This window comes from Aethalodelphis obliquidens, unplaced genomic scaffold (assembly GCF_003676395.1).
Source record: "Aethalodelphis obliquidens isolate GAN/ISIS:26980383/991018 unplaced genomic scaffold, ASM367639v1 scaffold17, whole genome shotgun sequence".
Taxonomy (NCBI): domain Eukaryota; kingdom Metazoa; phylum Chordata; class Mammalia; order Artiodactyla; family Delphinidae; genus Aethalodelphis; species Aethalodelphis obliquidens.
Genome location: NW_020837961.1, coordinates 25,022,237 through 25,045,167, shown reverse-complemented (window position 1 = coordinate 25,045,167; position 22,931 = coordinate 25,022,237). Strand labels below are relative to the sequence as shown.

General features: G+C 36.2%; 1 protein-coding gene across 6 annotated transcripts in view; it reads left to right on the top strand.

Moving 5' to 3' along the window:
- The window catches only part of SLC10A7 (solute carrier family 10 member 7), a 252,970-nt gene that overhangs the window by 57,796 nt on the left and 172,243 nt on the right, over positions 1–22,931 (top strand). For 4 of the 6 annotated variants that reach the window (XM_027117111.1, XM_027117114.1, XM_027117112.1 and 1 more), the window contains exon 5: positions 16,622–16,660. The exons of 1 other annotated variant lie outside the window; for it this stretch is intronic. In XM_027117111.1, coding sequence (XP_026972912.1) covers positions 16,622–16,660 — 39 coding nt within the window. Of the gene's footprint in view, positions 1–16,621; positions 17,818–22,931 lie in introns of those variants that run through there. One more of the 6 variants, XM_027117117.1, reaches the window with a different exon arrangement.

The following is a 22,931-nucleotide window of genomic DNA, read 5'->3' as shown; positions in this document are numbered from 1 at the left end:
CACGGTAGAGCTCTGAAGCGTCAGTTTTCATAGGTAGTAAGTAGTAACAGTAATTCTGTGGTTTTGATTAATTTATGTTTTTATTAAGTAAAGACCTATTAATGCTTATTTATTGAAATTTTCTCTGTAAACCTCAAAACAAAGTAAATATGAAAAAGCTGAATCATAATATTATATAGTTACATTTCTCTACTTTTTTGTTTACTTTCAAAATTTTTATAAATCTACAAAGTCAGGTTTATGGATGCATGACTTATAGATATTAAAATTCCCTCTTTTAAAGTATGTAGTTTGATTAGTTTGGAAAATAAAGTTGTGTGGCACATTGCTATCATGGTAAAAAATTCTTTTGTGCCTCTTTTCCTTTTCCCTACCTGCAGTCCCTGACAGCTAGTGATCTGAATTCTGTCTGTATAGTTTTGACTCTTCCAGAATGTCATATCAATGGACTCATATAGTACATAGCCTTTTGTGTCTGGCTGCATTTGACCAGCAATGCTTTTGAGATCCATCCATGTTGTTGCATGTATCAGTAGTTCATTCCTTTTTGTTGCCAAGTAGTATTCTCTTGTACGGATGTATCATAATGTGTTTATTCACCAGTTAATGGATATTTGGGTAATTTCCAATTATGAACTATTACAAATAAAGCTGCTATGAATATTTGAGTACAAGTTCTTGTATGAACATACTAATATCTGTCTCTTGGGTAAATAAATACCCAGTGGTGGGATAGCTGGGCCATATGGTAAGTATATGTGCAACTTTAAAAGAGACTGCTAAACTTTTTCCAAGGTCGCTGTATCATTTGGATTCATTCCAGCAATATATGAGAGTTCTATCTGGTCCACATCCTAACCAGCCCTGAACTATCAGGGTTTTGTTTTGTTTTGTTTTTAAGTTTTTAGTAGGTGTGTAGTGGTATCTCATGATTTTAATTTACATACCTCAAATAACTAATGATGTTGAGCATCTTTTCTTGTGTTGATTTGTCACCCAAATCTCTTCTTTAGTGAAGTGTCTGTTCGAATCATTAGCCCACTTTTTTATTGGATTGTCATCTTATAAGAATTTTAAAAATATATTCTACCTACAAGTCCTTTACCAGATGTGTGTTTTGTAAATATATTCTCTCAATATGTAGCTTGCTTTTGCATTTTCTTAACAGTGTCTTTGAAGGAAAAAAGTTTTAAATTGTGATGGTCTAATTTATCATTTTTTAATTTTAAAGTTACAAGTTTTGTGTCCTGAGAAATGTTGTCCTAACCCAAAGTCACAAAGATTTTCTCTATGTTCTCTTCTAAAAGTTTTATAGATTTAGTTCTTACATTTAGCTCTATAATCCATTCCAGCTTATGTTTTGTGTACAGTGTATAAGGGTCAAAGTTCTGGGTTTTGTTATTGTTGTTTTTTGCATAGAGATATCAGTTACCACTTACTGAAAAGATTATTCTTTTCCCATTGAATTACTGTAGCACCCATGTCAAAAATCAATTTATCATTTCTATATAGATCTATTTCTGGACTTTCTCTTCTGTTCCATTGATCTATATACTTGTCCTTAAGCCAGTACCACACTATTTTAACTAATATAGCTTTTTTTTTTTCATTCAAACAGAAAGTCACAAAAATTATAATCATCCTCATCAGTTCACTCAGTCCCATGTAATTATTTTTTTTCATCTTGATCTTTTGTTAGCACTTTTATGAATTCATCAGTTAATATAGCTTTATATTAAGTGTTGAAATCAAGTTGTGTGAGTCTTCCAACTGTTATTTTTCTTTTTCCAAGAAGATTTCCAAATAAATTTTAGTCATATTGTCGTTTTCTTCTAAAAATCCTGCAGGGATTTTGATTGGAATTACATTAAATATATAGAACAATCTGGGGAAATTTGACATCTTAATAATTGAGGATTCTAATACATATGTCTCTATTTAGGACTTTAAATATTTCTCAAATTATTCATGGTTTTGGTGTCCTATTGTAAATGGTATTTTTATTAATTTCAATTTAGTCCTTGCCAGTATATAGATGTTCATTGATTTTTACACCTTGTATGCTGCAACATTGCTAAATTCACTTATTATTTCTTGGAGGTTTTTTTTTTTTTTTTTTTTTTGTTTTTGGTCAAGGTTTTCTAGGATCATATAATTTGTGAAAAAAATGGGTTTATTTCTTCTTTTCCGATCTCTCTGCCTTTTATTTCTTTTTCTTGCATTATTACATGGCAAAGACTTTCAGGCCAATGTTGTATAGAAATGGTAGTAAGAGTAGAGATTCTTATCATGTCCCTGATTTTAGGGGGAAAGCATTCAGTCTTTTCTCATTAAGTATGATGTTATCTGTTTGATTTTTGATAAAGATGCTCTTTATCAGTGGGAAGAAATTCTTACCAATTCAATTTTCTGAGAGTTTTTATCATGAATATAAATGGACTTTTGTCAAATACTTTTTCTCCATCTATTGATCTGATCATATGTTTTTTCTTTTAATCTGTTGATGAGGTGAATCACCTTGATTGATTTCAAATCTTAAACCAAGTTTGCATTCCTGGAATAACTCCACTTGGTCATGATATATTATCCTTTTTGTATATTATTGAGTTTAATTAGCTAAAATTTTGTAAGTTTTGTGTTTGTCTATGTGCATGAGAATTATTGTTCTGCAGTTCTTTTATGATGTTTTGACTTGGTTTCAGTATCAGGCTAATGTTGGTTTCATAAAATGATTTTTCCCTCTTCTTGTATTTTCTGGGTGAGTTTTTACAGAATTAATATTATTTCTTCTTTAAATATTTGGTAGAATTCACCAGTGAAGCCATTTGGTTTTGGAGATTTCTTTTGTGGGAAAATTTTAAAGCACAGATTCAATGTCTTTAATATATAATGGGCTATTTTTTTTATTTAAAAAAATATTTTTAAAATTTATTTATTTAGGCTGTGCCAGGTCTTAGTTGTGGCATGTGGGCTTCTCTTTTTTTTTTTTTTTTTTGCAGTACGCGGGCCTCTCACTGTTGTGGCCTCTCCGGTTGCGGAGCACGGGCTCCGGACGCGCAGGCTCAGCGGCCATGGCTCACGGGCCCAGCCGCTCCGCGGCATGTGGAATCTTTCTGGACCAGGGCACGAACCCGTGTCCCCTGCGTTGGCAGGTGGACTCTCAACCACTGCGCCACCAGGGAAGCCCTGTATCATTTTTTTTAGATTCCACATGTAAGTGATATCAAATATTTGTCTTTGTCTGACTTACTTCACTTAGTATGATACTCTCTAGGTCCACCCATGTTGCAGCAAATGGCACTATTTCATTCTTTTTTATGGCTGAGTAAATAATATATTCCATTGTTTATATATACCACATCTTCTTTATCCATTCATCTGTCGATGGACGTTTAGGTTTCTTCCATGTCTTGGCTATTGTAAATAGTGCTGCAATGAACATTGGGGTGCATGTATCTTTTCGAATTATGGTTTTCTCTGGGTATATGCCCTGGAGTGGGATTGCAGAATCATGTGATAGCTGTATTTTCAGTTTTTTAAGGAACCTTCATACTGCTCTCCATAGCGGCTGTACCAACTTACATTCCCACCAACAGTGTAGGAGGGTTCCTTTTTCTCCACTCCCACTCCAGTATTTATTTGTAGACTTTTTGATGATGGCCATTCTGCCTGGAGTGAGGTGATACCTCATTGTAGTTTCGATCTGCATTTCTCTAATAATTCGTGATATCGAGCATCTTTTCATGTGCCTGTTGGCCATCAACACACCTCTTTTTTAATCCTCTCAGGGCACCTAACACAAAAAGATGATCTTAAAAGTTAATTCAGAAAAGGAAAAGACTTGTTAGTGAAAAAATGTGATTTAAAATATAGATTTTAAATCTAAAATTCTCAAAGAGATTATGCAGTCTTGATCCTGAAGTCATGAAGAATAGGACAGTAGGTTCCATTTGTTAGTGATTTCAGTGTAGTCCTTCTTGAGGAAAAGTGCCTTGATTAGATGATCTGTAGAAGTCCATTGCAGTTCTGTGAATCTATGGTAAGTTATTTCCCAGAAGATGGTAGGAAAGCTATTTTATTGCAAATGAAAAGCTGATGAGTGAGTTATTGCTGAGGGATTGATCCACTGCCCTTTTAAGAAGCTCTGAGATTTCCAGACCTAAAGGACGGAAAAGAGCAGAAATAACAGAGTTAGGTAGCTCAAGTTTAAAATTTGTAAGAAACATCAGATGGTTTGACATAAGTTGTCACTTATGTTTTGTGGATGCCCTTCTAAGCAAAGTGTTAGGCGAATTCTTAGCCAATTTCTCTGTTGGTGTGCTGAGAGCTTAGTTCATGTGTTTGGCATTAAATAGAGTTTCCATTAATTGATCAGAAAAGTGTTTGTATATCACTAGGAGGTATTGAAAAAGCCCACTTAAAAGGAAATTTTAGTAAATTTCTGTGCTGCCATAGCTTTGTTCCCATTGATCTTCTTGTGTTATAGCCATTATGATGTCTCTCTTCTAGCCCGATACTGTGAGCAGATACTCTATTGTATTTGTTTTTGTATTCTCAGTGCTTAGCGTTGTAAACTGCTTAATAAATTTTTGTTGAATGAATGAATAATTAAAGGAACATTTATTTTATTCCTTTTTGGCAGGAAATAGGGAACCCGAAAGATTAAGCACAATTAAATTTCAGGAATATTGAGAAAATTGGCATTAAAAAGAAAGATGTAATGTCAAATCGTGTGTAATATTTCAAGTACGTTTTGTTCAGCTTCATCCTAGATATTTACAAGTGTTTAATAAGCTATTAATAAGTAAGTAACATATATTTTCAGTTTAATAGTTGATATTCTGAGTTACAATCACACTTTGTTCCTCTGAGTATTCAGCATTAATATAACAAGTAGGACTGTTTAGGTACTTTCTTCTTGGTATTATCCTCAGTATCATTCAGCTTTTAGTTAGATATCGATTGAGTGCAACATTATTCAGGGTTTGCCTAAAGATTAAAGAGAGAACCTCTAAAATGCTAGTTGTATTTAACATATAACATTTATTATATGCTTTTTTTCTAATAAATACATAATCAGTACAAAAATCCTTGAAAATCTGGGAAAAGCATGAAGGAAGAAAATATCCCTAATCCTATTACCCCAATATAACCACTGTGAGTGTTTTGGTGTATGCCCTTTTTACACTATAAATCTACAAATATCATATTAAAAATAATATATAAAATAGGCCGTGTGGGTGTTACAGAGAGGGTAGAGGGAACATCTGGAGATGAATTCTATTCTGGCTTTGCCACTAGCCAGTATGACCTTAGGAAAGATCCTTTATCTCTAGAGTTCTGTTTCTTCATTTATAAAGGGATTGTCATAGTATCTAAGGGCCTTTTCTCGCTTGAAAATTCTGATTTCATTGACACTGAACACCTTTGAAGACAGATTTCGGAGGATGAAATCGAAAGCGTTTAAGTCTATATTCATCTTAATTTTGAGGCAGATTTAAAAATCTTAAACTGGTATAAATATTTCTTGCTAATATCATTAGGTTTTTGTTATTATGAAGCAGTTATACTTCGTAACATATTGTGATTCTTGAATCAAAATCTGAATTCCAGATGAAGGTATTTGAGCTGATAAATATGTGTGTAGGAAAGTGTTAAAATAATTCTCATCAGCCTTTAGGTATGTGACCAGAAATAAGATATACAGTATCGCCACTATTTTCAGTACATGGTATTTTATCAAAAAAGCATACCAAGGAGAAAAGCAACTATTTGACTTGATTCTTTTTGTCCCTCAAGAAAATTGATTTTGTCTCCCCTCCCCTCCTCCACGCATATTGTAAAAATGTAGATTGGTATGCAAGAACTATCGCATATGATGGACCAAAGCTTTAAAAGTGTTCCGAGGTGTCTGGTTTATCTTACAAGGGTCCATTTTCACATTAAACAATTTTTGTTGAACAGTTAAGATGTCCTTTAACTTTTACCATTTCTTAGTAGGATTTTTGGTATGCATTTTAACTGTTTTTTAAGAGTCCCCATATGCTTCGAAAGGAATCAGAATGTATGTGCCTTTTTTTTTTTTTTTTTTTAAAGCCTCGGCACGATGTAGGTTATTCCATCAATACCATCAAATGACTGGGAGCTGGAGTTGGAACAATATGTAAAAATACAGCTTGCGGAAGATTTCCTTTATTAGCTGTCATCATCCGCAGAATATATGTTCAAATAAACGTTGTGTAATAACTAAATTTGAGATTAATAGGCCCCTTAAGAAACAGCGAAGTCATTCAGAATTGTCAGTGAAACATAGGCTGTAAGACTGTAACATGCATATATTGTCCTGCTTACATGCTCTCTCTGGTGTCATTCCCATTTATCACTGTCGGCGGGCTCGGTTCTCATTAAAACACTCTTGCACAAAAGCAACTTAATTTTCTTAAGAGGAGAGGACACCTGATTCAATTTGGCATCCAGAAGCGGTAACTTGAATATATTTTTTCCTTGCCTGAATTGAGATGAATAGTTACAAACAAGAATAGCGCCCCCCATTCACCTCAAGATTAGGGATGTTAAATATTTTTTTCCATTGATATCAAGAAATGGACCCATAGAAATAGGCAAGAAATGTCGCTTACTCTCAAAAAAGCAGCTGGATGGCATTTTCTCATAACTTGCGTATAGATGAATGTCTCTTCATTCCTGTAGTGTTTTCAAAACAAAGAATGAAAGCGGTCATTAAGATGGTGAATTTTAATGGTATATTAAATAATCTTTCTTTAAATTGGAGAATGCCTTGTAGCAGTTCTATAGTCTTCACTTAGATGTATTTGTTGAGAAGAAATATTCAGTAGTGATTTTAAGGCAATATTCTACATTTTAGCCATTGCTGCTTAAAAAATACAACACAAATAATGGAATCAAATGAATAATGCCCCTTTAATATTGAGCATGGTAAATAAACTCGCATTTAAATTGATGTCTTATATATACTTTTGTGTGGTATGGTTCAATAATATTTAAAGGTAATATAGAAACGTATAACTCAAATTTTACTTGCTATGAGATTTATACAGTGAAAATAGTGGTAATTTAGTACTAAAATGTCCTAGCAACTAAGGTGCTTGTCAGCCAATTATAATTTTTAAAAACAGGCAGAATAAGCTTTTCTTAATTCTTTTTTTTTTTTTTTGGCCTTTCTGTAGCATTTTGCAAAATACCTTACAAGTAAAAAGAAAATGTTTTGTATTTCCTTGTTTAATTGGAGACCAAGGATAGGAATTCAGTCTTTGATGCCTTTATGCTTTTTCCAACTACAGCTATGCTTAGAAAGGGGATAAATATTTAGGCTAGTTCTCCTTCTTGTGACTCAGAGGCAGGGGTGATATAAATTCACATAGTTGAGGAACTTTTCCAGGTTAGGATAATGCAGCTTTGATCTCCAACAACCGTCACCAATAGTCAATTTTCTTTCTGTTGGTTTTTCATGATATGTTATGCCATATGCAATGGGAACAAGAGATTATGCTAAATAAAACTTAATAGCCTAGTCAAGTTTATGTCTGGGAAACGCTTTTGATTTATCTAACCTGCCTGATTAGTACTTCATTACTTACTCCTTTGTTTAGGAACATGATTGTATCAGTTAGGCTTCAAGTAACAGAAAATCAGACTAAAAGTAGCTTACACAAGCAGGGACTTATTTTTCTCATATATCAAGATGCCTGGAGGTGTGGCTGGCTGGCATTTGTTCTGTGGCTCAATGATATTATCTCTGCGTTGCTCTTGGCCTTTCTCTGCTGGATGCAAGGTAGCTTTCACTGCTCTAGGCAGGAAGAACGGAAGAAGGGCAGTGCCAGAAACTAACTTCCCTATCCCCCAACCATCAAGCGGAAACCAATTTATATCTCACTGGCCAGCACCTTGTTGCGTGGCCACCCTAGCTTTTCCTATTTCACGTGTACTTTTTGTGTCTTATTTAAAATTTTTTTTCCTTTTCAGGAAGCATACAGTGAGTCTCATATTTTCTTCTAAGAGTTTTAAAGTTGTGCCTTCCAATTCTAGGTCTCTAATTTATGTTGTATTTTCTTTTCTAGCATATTGTGAAAAACTCAGTTTCTCCTCCTTTCCCAACTGTGTTACAGTGGAGCTGCTGTCATATACAGCTTTCTCACATTGTCTGTACTTTTTTTATTGTAAACTCCTGTTCACTGGGGGTCGTTTAATTGGGAATCTGCTTTGTTCCGGATTATTAGAGTGACTCCAAAGAGAAGTTCTGTGTTTGCTTCTTTCCGGGCCTCAGGGGTTCCACCGGTCTTTGATCCGTTTTGTCTTTTCTTTTCTCCGAATTAATCGTTAGTTTGGGATTCCTGAGTCACATAGGTAGTGTAAATTCTATTCCGTGCCCACCCTTGACGCCAGGCCCTGTGTTACCTCCGTGATTGTCTGAGGAGAGTTTTCTAGTTGCCCTCCCCTGGTGGGCAGCCCCTTCAGCATCCCGCTCTTCTGGCCGCAGGTGCCTCAGCTCAGGTCCTCACCCTTTGTAGCCAAAGGCAGTGCGTCCTAGTGCTTCTTGCGCATGCGTCAGTATCGCCTGGGAGAGTGCAGCCTCAAACCCCCTGTTTGACCACTCTGTCTTTGACTAACTTCCATATGTCTCCTACCAGGGTTTTTGTTTTGTTTTGGCTCAACTATACATTTTTTTTTTTTTTTTTTTTTTTTTTGCGATACGCAGGCCTCTCACTGTTGTGGCCTCTCCCGTTGCGCAGCACGGGCTCCGGACACGCAGGCTCAGCGGCAGGCTCAGCGGCCGTGGCTCGCGGGCCCAGCTGCTCCGCGGCATGTGAGATCTTCCCAGACCGGGACATGAGCCCGTGTCCCCTGCATCGGCAGGCGGACTCTCAACCACTGCGCCACCAGGGAAGCCCCTCAACTATACATTTAAAATGTTATATTCTTATAATCTATTGAGTGGTGTGAATTTAAGGATTATATACATGAAATGCCGTCTAACATAGTCCTTTTCCCCACCCTTACCCTCTCTTTGGGCAACATCTCTGACAGATCTCAAGGTTTTTCTGGTCACTTTTTGTTACAAAAACAGTCATATATTTAGTAATTAAGTTTAACTTTCTGGTATTATATCATTCGGGGCAGTCTAGCTTAAACAAATTCTCTTCTTTGCCAACCTAGGCCTAATCTGTGTTTTTTGTTTTCCGTTTTTTTTTGCGGGGGGGCGGGGGGGCGAGAAGGAAGGATTTATTACTTGCAGCCAGTAAGGAGAACACCAGGGCTCTTTTCCCAAAGCAGTGTCTCCCTGAACTGCAAAATTGGGGAAGCTTTGAACTATGGGTATGTGCATATTCTTAAGGGGGCTTGAGCAGAGAAGAATTCAGCATAGAATTGGGGCAAAGGTCGACAGTCCAAGCTTTAGTTTATTGAAGACAGAAGGGTCAACATCATCATTCCATCCTCCACCTGGGTGGGAGCCTTAGTTCCTGGTGTCAGGACTTTACTGAAGCTCAGGTTCTTTGTTTCGTTGCAGAAAGAATTCAGTGAGAGACAAAGTGATAGGTAGGAAGTGGATTTATTTAGAGAGGTCACATACCATAGACAGAGTGAGGTCCTTCTCAAAAGGTGAGCGCAGCCCTGAGAGAAACACACTCCACAGAGTGAGGACCAGCTCAGAAGGCGAGAGGCCCTAATCTGTGTTTGTAAAGCACAGAAGATTGTACTTTTTTCTTAATGAATACATACACATATACAAATGTAATCTTTTTTTTTTTTTAAATAAACAGATAGGTAGAGCCAGTGGGGAAGAAGGTATGGTCTGTTTCACTACGTTTTTACTTTCTCACCCTCCCTACTCTGTAGAGTCAGGGGTGAGAGTAGGACCACTGGCTTAGAGGGAGAGGGACAGAATCTGATCTTACTGGTGCTGTTCTAATCTGACCCTTAGTGCCCTCTGTCATAGCAGGTGTCTACCTTCTATTTCTTTTTCCAGGACAGGTTGGGGAGGGAGTTCTTCAGAGTACACGTGCAGCTTCCAACCCTCAACACAGCCCTTCATCCTCTCATTGCTGGAGTCTCTTCTCCCCGGAAGGCTGCTATGTAGGGTCTCTCACAATGAATCAAGTTTCATGGCAGTCCTCTGAGGCCCCTACCTGGCCCCTGGGATTGACGGAACCTTGCCCCATCACTGAACTGAAGTATACTTTGCCCAATGGCTTACCTCCGTCCTTGCCCTACCCTTGTGGCCTGTCCTAGGCAGCCTCCCCAGCTTTGCTGTTTCTAGTCGGGAAGCAAGTACCTGTCTCTGGTTCATTACACACCCTCCCTTTCCCCCCAGCACAGTTCTAGGGAATAGACCGTGATGGTTCCACGAGCGCTCACAGAGTGCACTCCACTCCTGTGGCAGCCTGGCGAGCACTTTCTCCCTCAGTAAACATCCATCCCCACTTTGGGAGGCATGGCAGACACATCAGCTTTCTTGCCTAGAGGAAGAAGAAAAAGTAAAAAAACCCACTACTACTAGAAATTTCCTTTTATCAATCTCCTCTAGAACATCTAGGCTTTTCTTATATAGGCTGCATGTGAAATGGTCCCTAGCTTAGTTTTCATGTCTTTTTATAAGCTCTGCATTGATATCTCTGGAATATTACTTTAGACTAGTGGGATACTTGCCACACATTCTCCTTAGCTTGGAGCATTATTAGAAATTCCGAGACAACCATAAATGTTCCATTTTAGCATTTTAGTAAGCATTGCTGTATACATTGGCTGGGGAAACAGGTTATGCAACAGCGAACACGGAACACCACACAGGAAGTTTCATCAATTAATTTGTAACAGATCATTCACACTCAGTGTAAACAATGGATCTCATTTTTTTTTTTAGTGGACTGATGAGGGAAAGAAAAAGAGGGGTGTTGGGCCAGCATTATGAAAACTGTAGATATAGTGATATGAGGAGAGGACTTGGGTAGAGCCCAACAGTGTCATATATTTGGAGTGCAGTCATTTTATAAGGGGACCACATGTTTATGTAACTCCAGAGTATGGAACATGGTCAGTGCACAGCAGTTATGGAAGGTGAAGGTTTTGGGCTTACTGTCAGGTAGGACTTCATAACATTCAAGGGCATTCAGCAGTGGAAGCACTTGATTTCCTGAGTTAGAGAACACACTGTCACCATGCTTTTCAGCGTTTTGTTTTTGTTTTAATTTACCTTTTTATTTCAAATAATTCCAAGTAAGTTATGAAGAAATTAATTTGTTATTGAACTTGCTCAATTTTCCAAAATAATTTAATAAAGACATGCTGTAATATATAATGAAACATTAGTAAAATACCATATTTCAAGTAAAACTGGGCCGATACTAAAAGCAATATATTATCTAAAAATGTACAATATAGAGGAAGCCAATCTACTCAGTATTAAAAAACCACCTCAATATGAACTTTTTTAGTTAGCATTGATCAAATTATCCCTCAAACATGATTACACCAAGGTATGTACTTTGCACATGGGATTCCTGAGTTAATAATGAAAACATTACTGTGTAGGACATTCAGTTAACATAAGAACTATTCATTCATTTATTCATTCATTCTTTTGTTCAGTAATATTCGTTGAGGGTTTACTACAAGTCAGGTGCTGTTCTAGGCAGTGAAGATACAATCTAGGCAGTGAAGATACAAATTAGACAAAATTCTTCTTGTGATGGAACATTCTAGAGGGGGAATGGATAATTAAGTTGTTTCTGGCAAAAGAGATAATAAATAAAATGCACTATTTAAAAATCAGAATGGATAAACAACAAGGTCCTACTGTATAGCACAGGGAACTATATTCAATATCCTCTGATAAACTATAATGGAAAAGAATGTGAAAAAGAATATATATATATATGTATAACTGAATCACTTTGCTCTACAGCAGAAATTAACACAACATTGTAAATCAACTATACTTCAATAAAATTAAAAAAATCTTTAAAAAACAAAAATCAATGGACTCTCTCAGGTGTGGCTTCTAGAAGACAGAGGAGAGGAAACTCATATCCTAAGACAGTCTGGTCATATAACCTGAGGGGTCCTCCCTTCAGAACAAATTGTCTTTGGTGGTTCACGTTTGAGCTCAGTACATGAAGTTTGTACACAGCCATGTTTGCTTTAATATAAAAATGAAAGTGCATTTTTGGATTATTTTCTAAACCAAATATTCACATGCTACAGATACTTGTGGAAGGTGTCCTCTCTTCATCCTGTGGCTTCTCATACCCCCCAGCACACTGATGTATGTTCCAGAGGGTTCTCAACCTCCAGCTTGTCAGGCAGCCAGCAAGAGATATCACTAACGTGCAAAGTAGGGATTGAAATCTTAATTTTATTTAAAAATAAAATATGTATTCCATTTTTAACACAAAGGGATTTAAAATGCGAACAGTAAATGGCTCAACATCTTCCTGCCCAGATATAGAAATGCAACACGTTTAAAAAAGAAGACAAAAAAAAAAAAAAAAAAAAAGAAAAACAGGAAAAAAAGAAAAAAAAAAAAAAAAAAAAAAAAAAGACAAACAGGACAGACAGAAGAAAATAAAAAATAAAAATGACCCCCACTCAATTCCTTTCAAACAAATTTAATCATAGTTGAGGTTTATTCTGTGATCCCTTTCAGAAAACATGTGTTTTTTTATACTTGTCTGTGTATATATGTGTGTGTGTGTACACATTTACACAATAGGAATGTGATATTATGATTATAATAAGAAATATATATTTGGTCTTTGTCTCAATTCCTGGCACAGAGCTCCTAAAATGATTAGATTTCCTAAGTGAAGAGAGCTGGAAAAAAGTGTCTTTTGTTATGCTAAATAGATGACTTTTGGAAAGCCCCTAGCTAACCTGAGGATGGGGCTGGTTGCCAGGGGAACCAATCAGAGATTAGAAGGTTGGACCTCTGGGGAGGGGAGAGGGGCTAGAGATTGAGTTCAGTCACCAGTGGCCAATGTTGAAATCAATCATGCTATGTAGTGGAGCCTCTATAGAAACCCAAAGGATGGGCTTGGAGAGCTTCTGGGTTGGTGAGCACTGGAGGTGATGAGAGAGGCATGCGATCAGAGGGCATGGCAGCTCCACAGCCTTGCCCCATACGTTGCCCTCTGCATCTCTTCCATCTGGCTGTTCCTGAGTTATAGCCTTTTATGATAAAGCAGTAATCTAGTGAGTAAGCTGAGTTCTGTGAGCTGCTCTAGCAAACTAATCAAACTGGAGGGGACTGGGTTGTGGAACCTCCGATGTATAGTCAGTTGGTCAGAAGCACAGGTGACAGCCTTGACTTTTGATTGACATCTGAAGTGGGGACAGCCTTGTGGTTCTGAACCCTTAACCTGGGGAATCTGATGCTATTTGAGGGTAGATAATGTCAGAAATGAGTTGAATTTCTGTAGAAAACCCAACTGGTGGTGGGTGAATTTCAGTAGAAAACCCAACTGGTGGTGGGTGAATTTCATGGTGGTGTGGAGAAACACATACTGAAGGAATTACACACACTGTTCTGAAACTTGCTTTTTTTACTTAAAATATCTTAGCCTGCTTTAATATCAGTATATGCAGGTCATCTTTTTAATGGCTACAGAGTATTCCTTTGTAATTCTAGATTTTATTTAACTAACTCTATTGCTATATAGTGGTGGCAAATTTTAAAACATTTTTTATATTACATTAAGCGTATGTATATAACTATATAAGAATAGGGAGGTTAAGAGAAGTAAAATACGATGCCGTGAGAGAGATACTTATACTGGGTGAGAGACCAAAGTCTAAATGTCATTTCCACTGCTTGCTTGGCTGTGGTGCCAGGTGGCTGATCCAGTCTTCTTTGTCTGCCAATCCTTGGATTCTGCCAAACACATAGAATAATGTAGTTGGAGAAGTAGACTTTGGACATTTCTGGGAATCCTACTTGCTTTAGAAATCCAATTACCAAACATGGAGGTGCTCGGGAGCTTCATCAGATTCCTTCCTTAGAAGACTTGAGTCTCTCGCGGGGCAGGGAGGCATGTAGATAGGTCATTCAATAGTGTGACAAGTGCCAGGGCAGAAGTATGCTCAGGATGTTGTGACAGCAGGTATGGGGACACTCAGGCCACCCAGAAGTATGGATGTGTGAGTGTTGAGGAGGTGACTGAAAGCTTCTTGGAAGGACGATGCTTAAGCTGAGTCACTAAGATAAATGGGAGTTCCCTGGCAGGCAGAAGGGCATTCCAGGCCAAGGCGCAAAGAGGTAAGAAACAGCATGATGAGTGTGGGGAATCACAAGTAGTTTAGTGCTGTCAGAATATAAATTTTGAGACAATAAATGAGATGGACAGTGACCTGTTCATGGACGGCCTTGTAGTTCATGCTGAGGAGCTGGGAATTCCCCCTTAAGTCAAAAGATATGCTTGTCTTTGTATATCAATTAAAAGCTCTCTAAATATTTGTCATCACTTTTTGGAACTCTGGAAAACGTAATGGCTTCCTATGCTGCAACGGCAAAATTGAGCCAACTGTTAGCTTCATTATCTGTTGCTATTGAGCCCAGGATCCTTAGTTCGGTATCCGATTTCACATGGTTCTTCAGGGAACCCAGAACCTTAATCAGCCAAGTCACCAGTGGTTGCCAGAGCCCACTGCATGGTGAGTGATTTCAAATCCATCACCACTGTCAGGAAAATAGCTAAGAAGTTGGCCTGCAGCATCTTTGGATACCTAAGATATCTCATCACTGTCATCACCATCATTTTATAAAATGCAGGAACATAGCCAATCCACATAAAATATATTGCTTGGGTTTGGGTTAAAAGAGAACAGGATGGAATGGGAGTATAGCGATTTGATCTACTGAGTGGTAGTTAATACTTATTTTACTTTGACTTCTGAGTCTTTTTGTTTCTAATGTTCCATGTTTGTTTGTTTGTTTTTTAAATGCTAGGCAAAACTATTAGTGGTCTAGTATAAGGCTGGTGAAAGGCACTGGAAAGAAACAAATCTGGAAGAGAGGAGCTCAAACGGGAATACCTCATTTCTTTATTAAAAAGAGAGAAACTCGTTCTAAGCACAAAATAGGGTCTAGAAATAAACATTGTTTGTGGCGAAGTACATTTTTATCAAAAGGAAGGCAGTGTTCCCTATTGATCTCCCCACAACTCATTTATTTATACAGTTTTACTTATTTTTCTCTGCACATAAAACTTTTCCCTGAATCATCCATAATCGGATACTAGGAAGATGTGTTAAATATGTTGCTACAGTTTACATTTGTCATCTGTGATGTTTTATTTAGCCGAATCTTTTTTTTTTTTTCCTTCACAGCTCCCTGTACAACATGAAATACCATATGCCATTGTCCCTGTCAGGAAGCAAAGGTTTCCCTGGTCTGTGCCTGTGCCTATGTTTATGCCACAGCGGAGCTGTGGTCCAATGCCATCTTTTATTGATAAGGCCAGCAAAGGAGAAATCTAATGAAATTATCAAAGCTTTGAATTAATTATGAACTTGAATAGGAGAGCTAAGCTCTCTGGAGCCAAGGATCTCATTACCCATGCATTCTCATTGCATTCTCTTCTGGAGCAGAAGGCATTTTCAGCTACAGCTCTTAGCTTGGCTTTGGACTTTATTCAAACTTGCTAAACTGACATCCTCTTCTTACTACGATGTGGCTGCTAATGTCCATGATGATTAATTTAATTCTGCTCTGGATCCACAGGAGATGTCAATAGGTTTTCTCTGCCCCTCCTTCCACTTTTTATTATTTTTCTTTCTCTCTTTTTTTTCCATCCAATTGGATATTATATGAGTTTTTATCTTTTGGAGGTCATGTGAGAAGCTTTCAGAATTCAGGTGTAGCTTCATGGACCGTAGTGATTGAATTAAAGTTAAGAGCTATATTATATCTACTATGTATTCCCGGGATATTTAGGTAAGCTCAAAGTCAAGTATTTCTTCTTTGAATTTTGAACACCAAACAGAAGTTTTTCTTGCCTGTTTCTACGTTAGAATTAATCGTGTAGCAATAACTCCCATGGCCTTAACAGCATTGTTCATATTTCTGATGTGCGTTGTGTGGGAACTACAGATCTCACTTTGTGGGCGTAGCTCATAGGTCTTATGCTTCTTGATGGAGAGTATTTAATGTTTGCTTTACAATTCTGGTATTCCTTTTCCCAGTAATATGAATTTTCTTCCTTTCTTTTCTTTTTCTTTCTTTTTTTTTTTTTTTGGTGAACAAATCAACCTCTGATTGTTTTAAGTTTAGTAGCAAAATCAATAACAACAAGGTTTCAATTTGCTGTTGGGGATGATTCTTCAGTTCTGTCATATAGGTTCAAAGCATCTTATGGCAAGCCTTTTCTCCTTGCTTTTGAGAGCCATTATTTATGAATTCCTAAGCTGTAGCTCATCTATCTTAGTAAACTACAGGCTACTGGCAATTTTTGTAAGCAGTGACTAACTTTGCTTTACAGAGTCAGTGTTTTAAGGTTTTGAATAGTGGGGGATGGGAGAATGATAGTCTTTGCTTTTCCTTTTCCTGTTTACTTTCAGTGAGTTTTTTTCCCCCCATTTATTCTCTCTATAGGCAGCTGCAATATTTAATTCGGCCTTTGGAAGTTTTTTGGTAAGTAAACATGGTTTAATTTATCTTTTATAACTTTTGTTGTGATGATTGTATGAAATATTTAGTGAAAATTGGACTTTTTTTTACTATTTGGTTAAATATAAAAGTTCTTGAATCCTGTCATATGCCATTATCCATACCCTAAAGAAAATTAATAAATAAAGGAAATATTCTCTTATAATATAATTTGGAGGCTTGGGTTTAATATTCCATTTAATGGATTCAAGGAATCAATTAAAACACTATGTGTCTCCTTATAGAGGTATGTCAATATATTGATCATTTAATGAGGTCTTTTAGATTATTATTATTTTGTGTCATGGGACTGAGGATTTTGAAAAAGGAAACATGACCCAGCTGGTCAGAAAGGGAATGCTAATTTACTTGTTGACATGTCATTTATTTTGTACATTTCACTTTTAAAGAAGCTACTGTCTTGGATACTTCTGAGAAATCTATGTGAAAAAAAATTTGAAATGAGGAAATAACTAACGAGTAATTTGCAAGAAAATACAATATTTTTTGACATGTGAGCTATCAATTGTATATAAAAAGATTAAAAATAGTTCATCTTTCGTAAGTGGAACCAATATAATTATAAGGACAATACTATTTTAGCATTTTTTAATCATTATCTTTTAAACAGATGATATAAACAAAGACTTGGTTTGTGTTATGAAAGAATGAGAAAGAAACTGAGTTTTCTGTCAACTGAATATTTTATTTATACCTTCCCTAAAACTTTGCTAAATCGATGAAAACAAATTAGAATATTGTATTTTTAGATATATAACTCATTAACAGATACGTGGTTACAGTGATTTACAAAAAATTGAGAATGAAATCAGTGAGGTATATAAGCTGGTTCATGAGTCTAGGCAAAATATCAATTACTTCTGTTTAAAATGCTCTTTATGTCACTTATTATTGTATGTATTTAAATGTACTTGAAGCTTTAAAACATATTGTTACATAGTGTTAATTCTGTACAGTCCTATATAGCTTTTAATGTCCCAATGTTACAGAGCTTTTAATGATGTAGCTTCTGCAAAATACATGCTTAGATTCTATCTTATTTTTAAAGAAGCAGTAATATTATTCCCGATGGTGTATTACTATTATTGGGTTTTAGAAGAGAGGTAATAGAGTCCATTTAATGCAAATGATCTCTTGAGCTACTTATTTTAGACTCAGTGATATTTTCTTGTCATTATTTCACATATCCAAGTATTATTTTCTATATGTTGTCACAATTGACAAAATAATATCTGTAAGATACGTTCTTGCTGTAAGCCAGTTTTTTTACATGGTTTGGATTTGTATATATCCACTGTCGAAACGTGGTTACCTAAACTGGATCTCCTACTCTTTAAAATGTCTGGTGTAATTGAGAAAATAACTTTGAGGCAATTGTCTGAGTAACTAAAGCAAAATACAGTCCTTTAGTTGGAGGACAAGCTCACTAAGTACAGTTTGAGCTTTGCACTGACTGACTGTATGAACAATAAATGTATCATGTTATTTGTTCTACCAGGCCCAATTCTTTGATAAGATCCAGGGAAGTAAAACTTGTTCTAGGGATTCTTTCAGATTTTTGTTATGCCCTTTCACTTTTAAAACGTTATGCATTCTCACTCCTTAGTCTTTTGCTCTTTTTCCTCTCTTCACCTTTTTTTCTTACATTAATGAGTCAATCGAAAGTATTTATTGATTTCCTGCACACAGAGGTGGTTTTCTAATAGCTGTAGAGGTGCAAAAAAATACAACATGGTCCCACTCTGCTGTGGAGATAACACATAGAAAAAGAAATACAATGTAAAAGCTAACAAATCAAACAAAAGATGTTACTAGGTGATGTATGATTATCAGATATGAACTCTGGGTTGAAAGGTCGGACAGAAACAATTTCGCTGTTGGGCCTTGAAGTGTGATAGGACTTAGCTAGTCAAGAAGAGAGGAGAGGAAAAAGGCATGAACAGTGGCAGAGAGGCAGAAGCGTCTTCCATTTTTCCCCCTTCCCCTTCCTTTCCCTCCTTTTTCTTTCCCAAAGCTGAAAATTACCAGAAGGGGTTGAGAATAAAAATTATGATTGGAGATGTTTTGCTCCAGTGCTGTAAGGGAAAGAACTCTATTCCTTTTTCTTCCCTCTTCACCATAGTTACAACAAACCTTGGATTATGAACTATGTGCAAGTCTGAACTAAATCAGTTAGAATTAGGCTCAGCTTATTTACCAGGAAAAAAAAAATAGTGGCTTGGACAAAGGTAAATGTTTATTTCTCTATTATGTAAAATCTGGAAGGAGGCTGTCATGGGAGCTTCATGGTCTCATTGTGTACAGAGACAACCATCTTTCTCCTGCACCATCCACAGCACACAGCTGCCTTCATCAGTGTTACCTTATGGTCCAAGTGGATAGCAAGGTCTTTACCTTGGGAAAGCACAAAAGAGCTCCCCTAAAAGCTAAGTCTGCTTTCTTTAAACAGCATTCCTGGAACTCCAACACCATACTTGCAGTAATATCTCATTGCAGAACTTAGTCATATCATCCTACCCAGCCACTGGAGAGGCTGGGACATGTGGCAAATTGGTAAGAGCTACAAACTGAATTTCTGTAACTAAGGAAGAAGAGAATGTATAAGAGGCAGCTAGTGCTTTGTGCAAAAGAGCAGTGTATAGCATTTGTCAAGGGTTTGAAGAAAGAGGTTAAGCTTAGTTGAATGATATGAGAAGGCTTCAGGGAGAAGTTGGTGCTTGAGTTGGGCTTGGGTAAAAGGACTTATTTTAGAGGAGGAAAATTCCAAACTATAACCTTCATGTTTTATTTTGTTATTCCTAAAGGGTGGTACTTGTTAAGAGTTTTTTTTTTTTTTAAATTTTCTTTATAAATGAAAAATATTCACCTATCCTTAAAATTTAGGATTATTGGTAGTAGGATGGTTTCTAGAGTCAGACTGGGTTTAAATCCTTACTTGACTGAATACTATTCTAACCACAAACCCTTCCATATATATAAAATGGGGTAATGATAGTACCTAAACTATACAGTTGAGGTAAGGATTAAATGGGATAATCTATAAAAAATGCTTGAATGATGTAGTAGAAATAACTGGTCTAGGTTTTGTCCAAGTTCTACCATGAATTTTTTGGGCATGACCATGGACATTCATAAAATGAAGAAATTGGTTATCTGTGACTAAGCCCTATAATTCTAAGATACACTGATTCAATGCTTATTCTCTGGTTATGAGTGACCATTTCTTTTGTATTTAAAGCATAGAGTGTGAAAAGGCTATTTATTTTGGATTACATTAAAACTTTGAATGAAGGCCTTTTACTGAAGAATTTTTGAAGAATGAACTATTTGGACATTCTTGTTGGTTTTCAGACATCTGGGTGTACCAAGTAAACTACTGTACATATTTATTAGCTAGTTTAATAATGTCCCAGGTCTAATTAAAACAGTGTTTTTAAGAACTAATTGTCACAGAAAACTTTTTTTAATGTAGCTAGGCTGATAATAACTAATGATAGATGAATTCAATTTACATAAATTTCAGGCCAAGAAAATATTTTAAAATTATGCCACAGAGGATTGCTTTAAGTTAAGAAGTTAATGTTATTATCTCCTCCTCTCATTTAAATTGTTTGGTTTATAATAATTGTGGAGCATAATAAGTGTTTTGAGATTTCCCTCGATGAAATTTTAATAAAATTTGATAGTCAACCACCCTGAATAACGAAAATGTTATCAAAATTTATATGTATATCTATTTTTTCTATGTAAAACCATGTATTTCAAGTTCAACCATTTCATATGTTGCTTCCTCATCAAATGAAAGATTTTTTAAAAATAGATTTAGATATTGGCAACTTTCTGAAAAATTCCAATTGAAAAATCATTTCTTTAACTTAAAAAGATTCAACTATGTTGAAAAAAAATTGATCACATGATTTGTTAGACCCTGAGCATTTTTGGTTTGGAGGCTAAATTTCAGTGTTTCCATGTTCTCAAGAATTATACGTTAAAGTTTAAAAGGAAAAAGTAGAATTTTTTCTTTTTAGATTCCTTAGCCTATTTTATTATTTTTGGTAGCTCCTAATCTTAAAGGGAAACCCTAGTGAGTGACAAAGTCGATCTGTCAAATTGAGTTTCGAATAACTATGTTATACAGCATTATAGTAATTCATGGCAACATAAATGTAAGGAGTTCTGAAACAGTAGCAAAGAATTCTAAGCAAAGTTAAATCATTTTTGTGAATTGATAACACCTAGTCTAAAAAAGATCTTTAAGAGTCACTGTTTACTTTCTAAATCTCATCATTTAAAGTATCAAGAAATGGGTTTATTCTACATAATTCTCCTTTAAAATAGTCATTTCCAGAACCAGCAGAAGCTATTCTAAGATGAATAATTTTATTTCTTTTTATGCCAGACCAAGGGTTAAAAGAAACTCCTTACCTTGAGCTGAAGAACTAGCCAGCACATATTTTTCTTCCCTTACCTGTTCTGTCTTCCTTCTTTGCTTTGGCTGATCCTCCCTTACTACCCATCTTTGTAGAAAGATTTAATAGTTAACTGATGCTGAAAGAAAACAGTTGCTGAAATAAAAGAAGTCTCAAACACAAATGCCATGTTTTAATAACTTGGGATATATGTTTATCACTTTATTCTTCCTTTCTTGTAAATACAAAAATGTGCTCAGCCATACTCAGAACAGTTAGAGAGGAAGCACATTAACTTTGTAACTTGTTTGATTGCTGTGCAACACTGCTTTTTAAAAATCAGATCAAGAGGGCTTCCCTGGTGGAGCAGTGGTTGGGAGTCCACCTGCCGATGCAGGGGACGCGGGTTCGTGCCCCGGTCCGGGAAGATCCCACATGCCGCGGAGCGGCTGGGCCCGTGAGCCATGGTCGCTGAGCCTGCGCGTCCGGAGCCTGTGCTCCGCAACGGGAGAGGCCACAGGAGTGAGAGGCCCGCGTACCGCCAAAAAAAAAAAAAAAAAAAAAATCAGATCAAGAATCTCAAATATTAACGAAGAAGGTTAAGGGTGGTACCATACAAGGCTTAATTGTTAATTTGGATTTCCTTTCATCTAAATCTAGGATGTCAGTTTTTAATTCAGTTTGTTTACGGAATACTCATTTTGTGCAATACTGAAAACTATGCCAATTTTTTTCCTTAATTTGTTTAAAATCTTAACCAACCTGTATTATTCAGTTGAGATCTTTGTTTCCCCTCAAAAGTTCATGACTTGTTTAAAATACAGGTTTTTATTTTCATTAAGTTTAAACACCAGAACAAACAACTGAATTTTTGAGCAATATTCAGTACTATCTTACAGGATGTCATTTCTTACATTTATCCTTTTATTGCTAAGGACTCAATAAAACCAGGATTTTAAATATCATCCTGGGCTTTAAAGTAACTTATGAACTATGTTTGGACAAGAGGAAGCGAGTTTCTACATTTATAAAGCAGAATCCATCATCATTCTATGCCTTTCATTTGTTCGCCTCTTTGGGCAAATGGACACCATGAAAGCTGGATTGCTGAGAACAGACTACTTCCTCTTTAAAAAATGCCATTGGGTCAATTAGCAGTATGGCACAAAATAGGAAAATAGCATATAAAATTAACACACATATACTCAGAGTCAATTAGATTCAAGGCACTTTTCCAGATACTGAAGCAAATGCACAATACATAAATATGTGAAAAAAATAAGTAACAGTAAAAGAATTAAGAGGCCAGGAATTGCCTTGAAGGCAGTGTCTTCCAAATTTCAGGCACCTTTATGACTTTTGCCATGTCAACATATTATTTGTATTATTAAGTTAAATAAAACTCACTTTTAAAATTTAACTTTATTTTAAAGTGAAACTCTACATCAGCACGTCAAATAAAAACCAATCTTGTCATGAAGAGAAAGTAACTGAAGTTAAATCAAATAGGAAAAAGCTGTCATTAATTTGTACTCTGCTGCCTACACAAGGCTCTGAGTCCATGCCTACCCTCCTTTTGATAAGAAGTGGAATTAGCATCAGTACCTAACCAAGAACTGTCTCTTTCTGCAATCTGAAGTATTGAAAAATATTTTTTGTAAAGAGAGTAAGTTTTATTACAAATTCTCTGTCTCTGTGTCGTTTGCTTTGACTTCCACTTTGGGCTTCACGTTCTTAGGCTCTGGGAAGCACTGTCCTCCAGGGTCATTTCTCAAATCATTTCAGCAAAGAGGTGAATTAAAACCATTTTGGGAGGTCAAATGAGG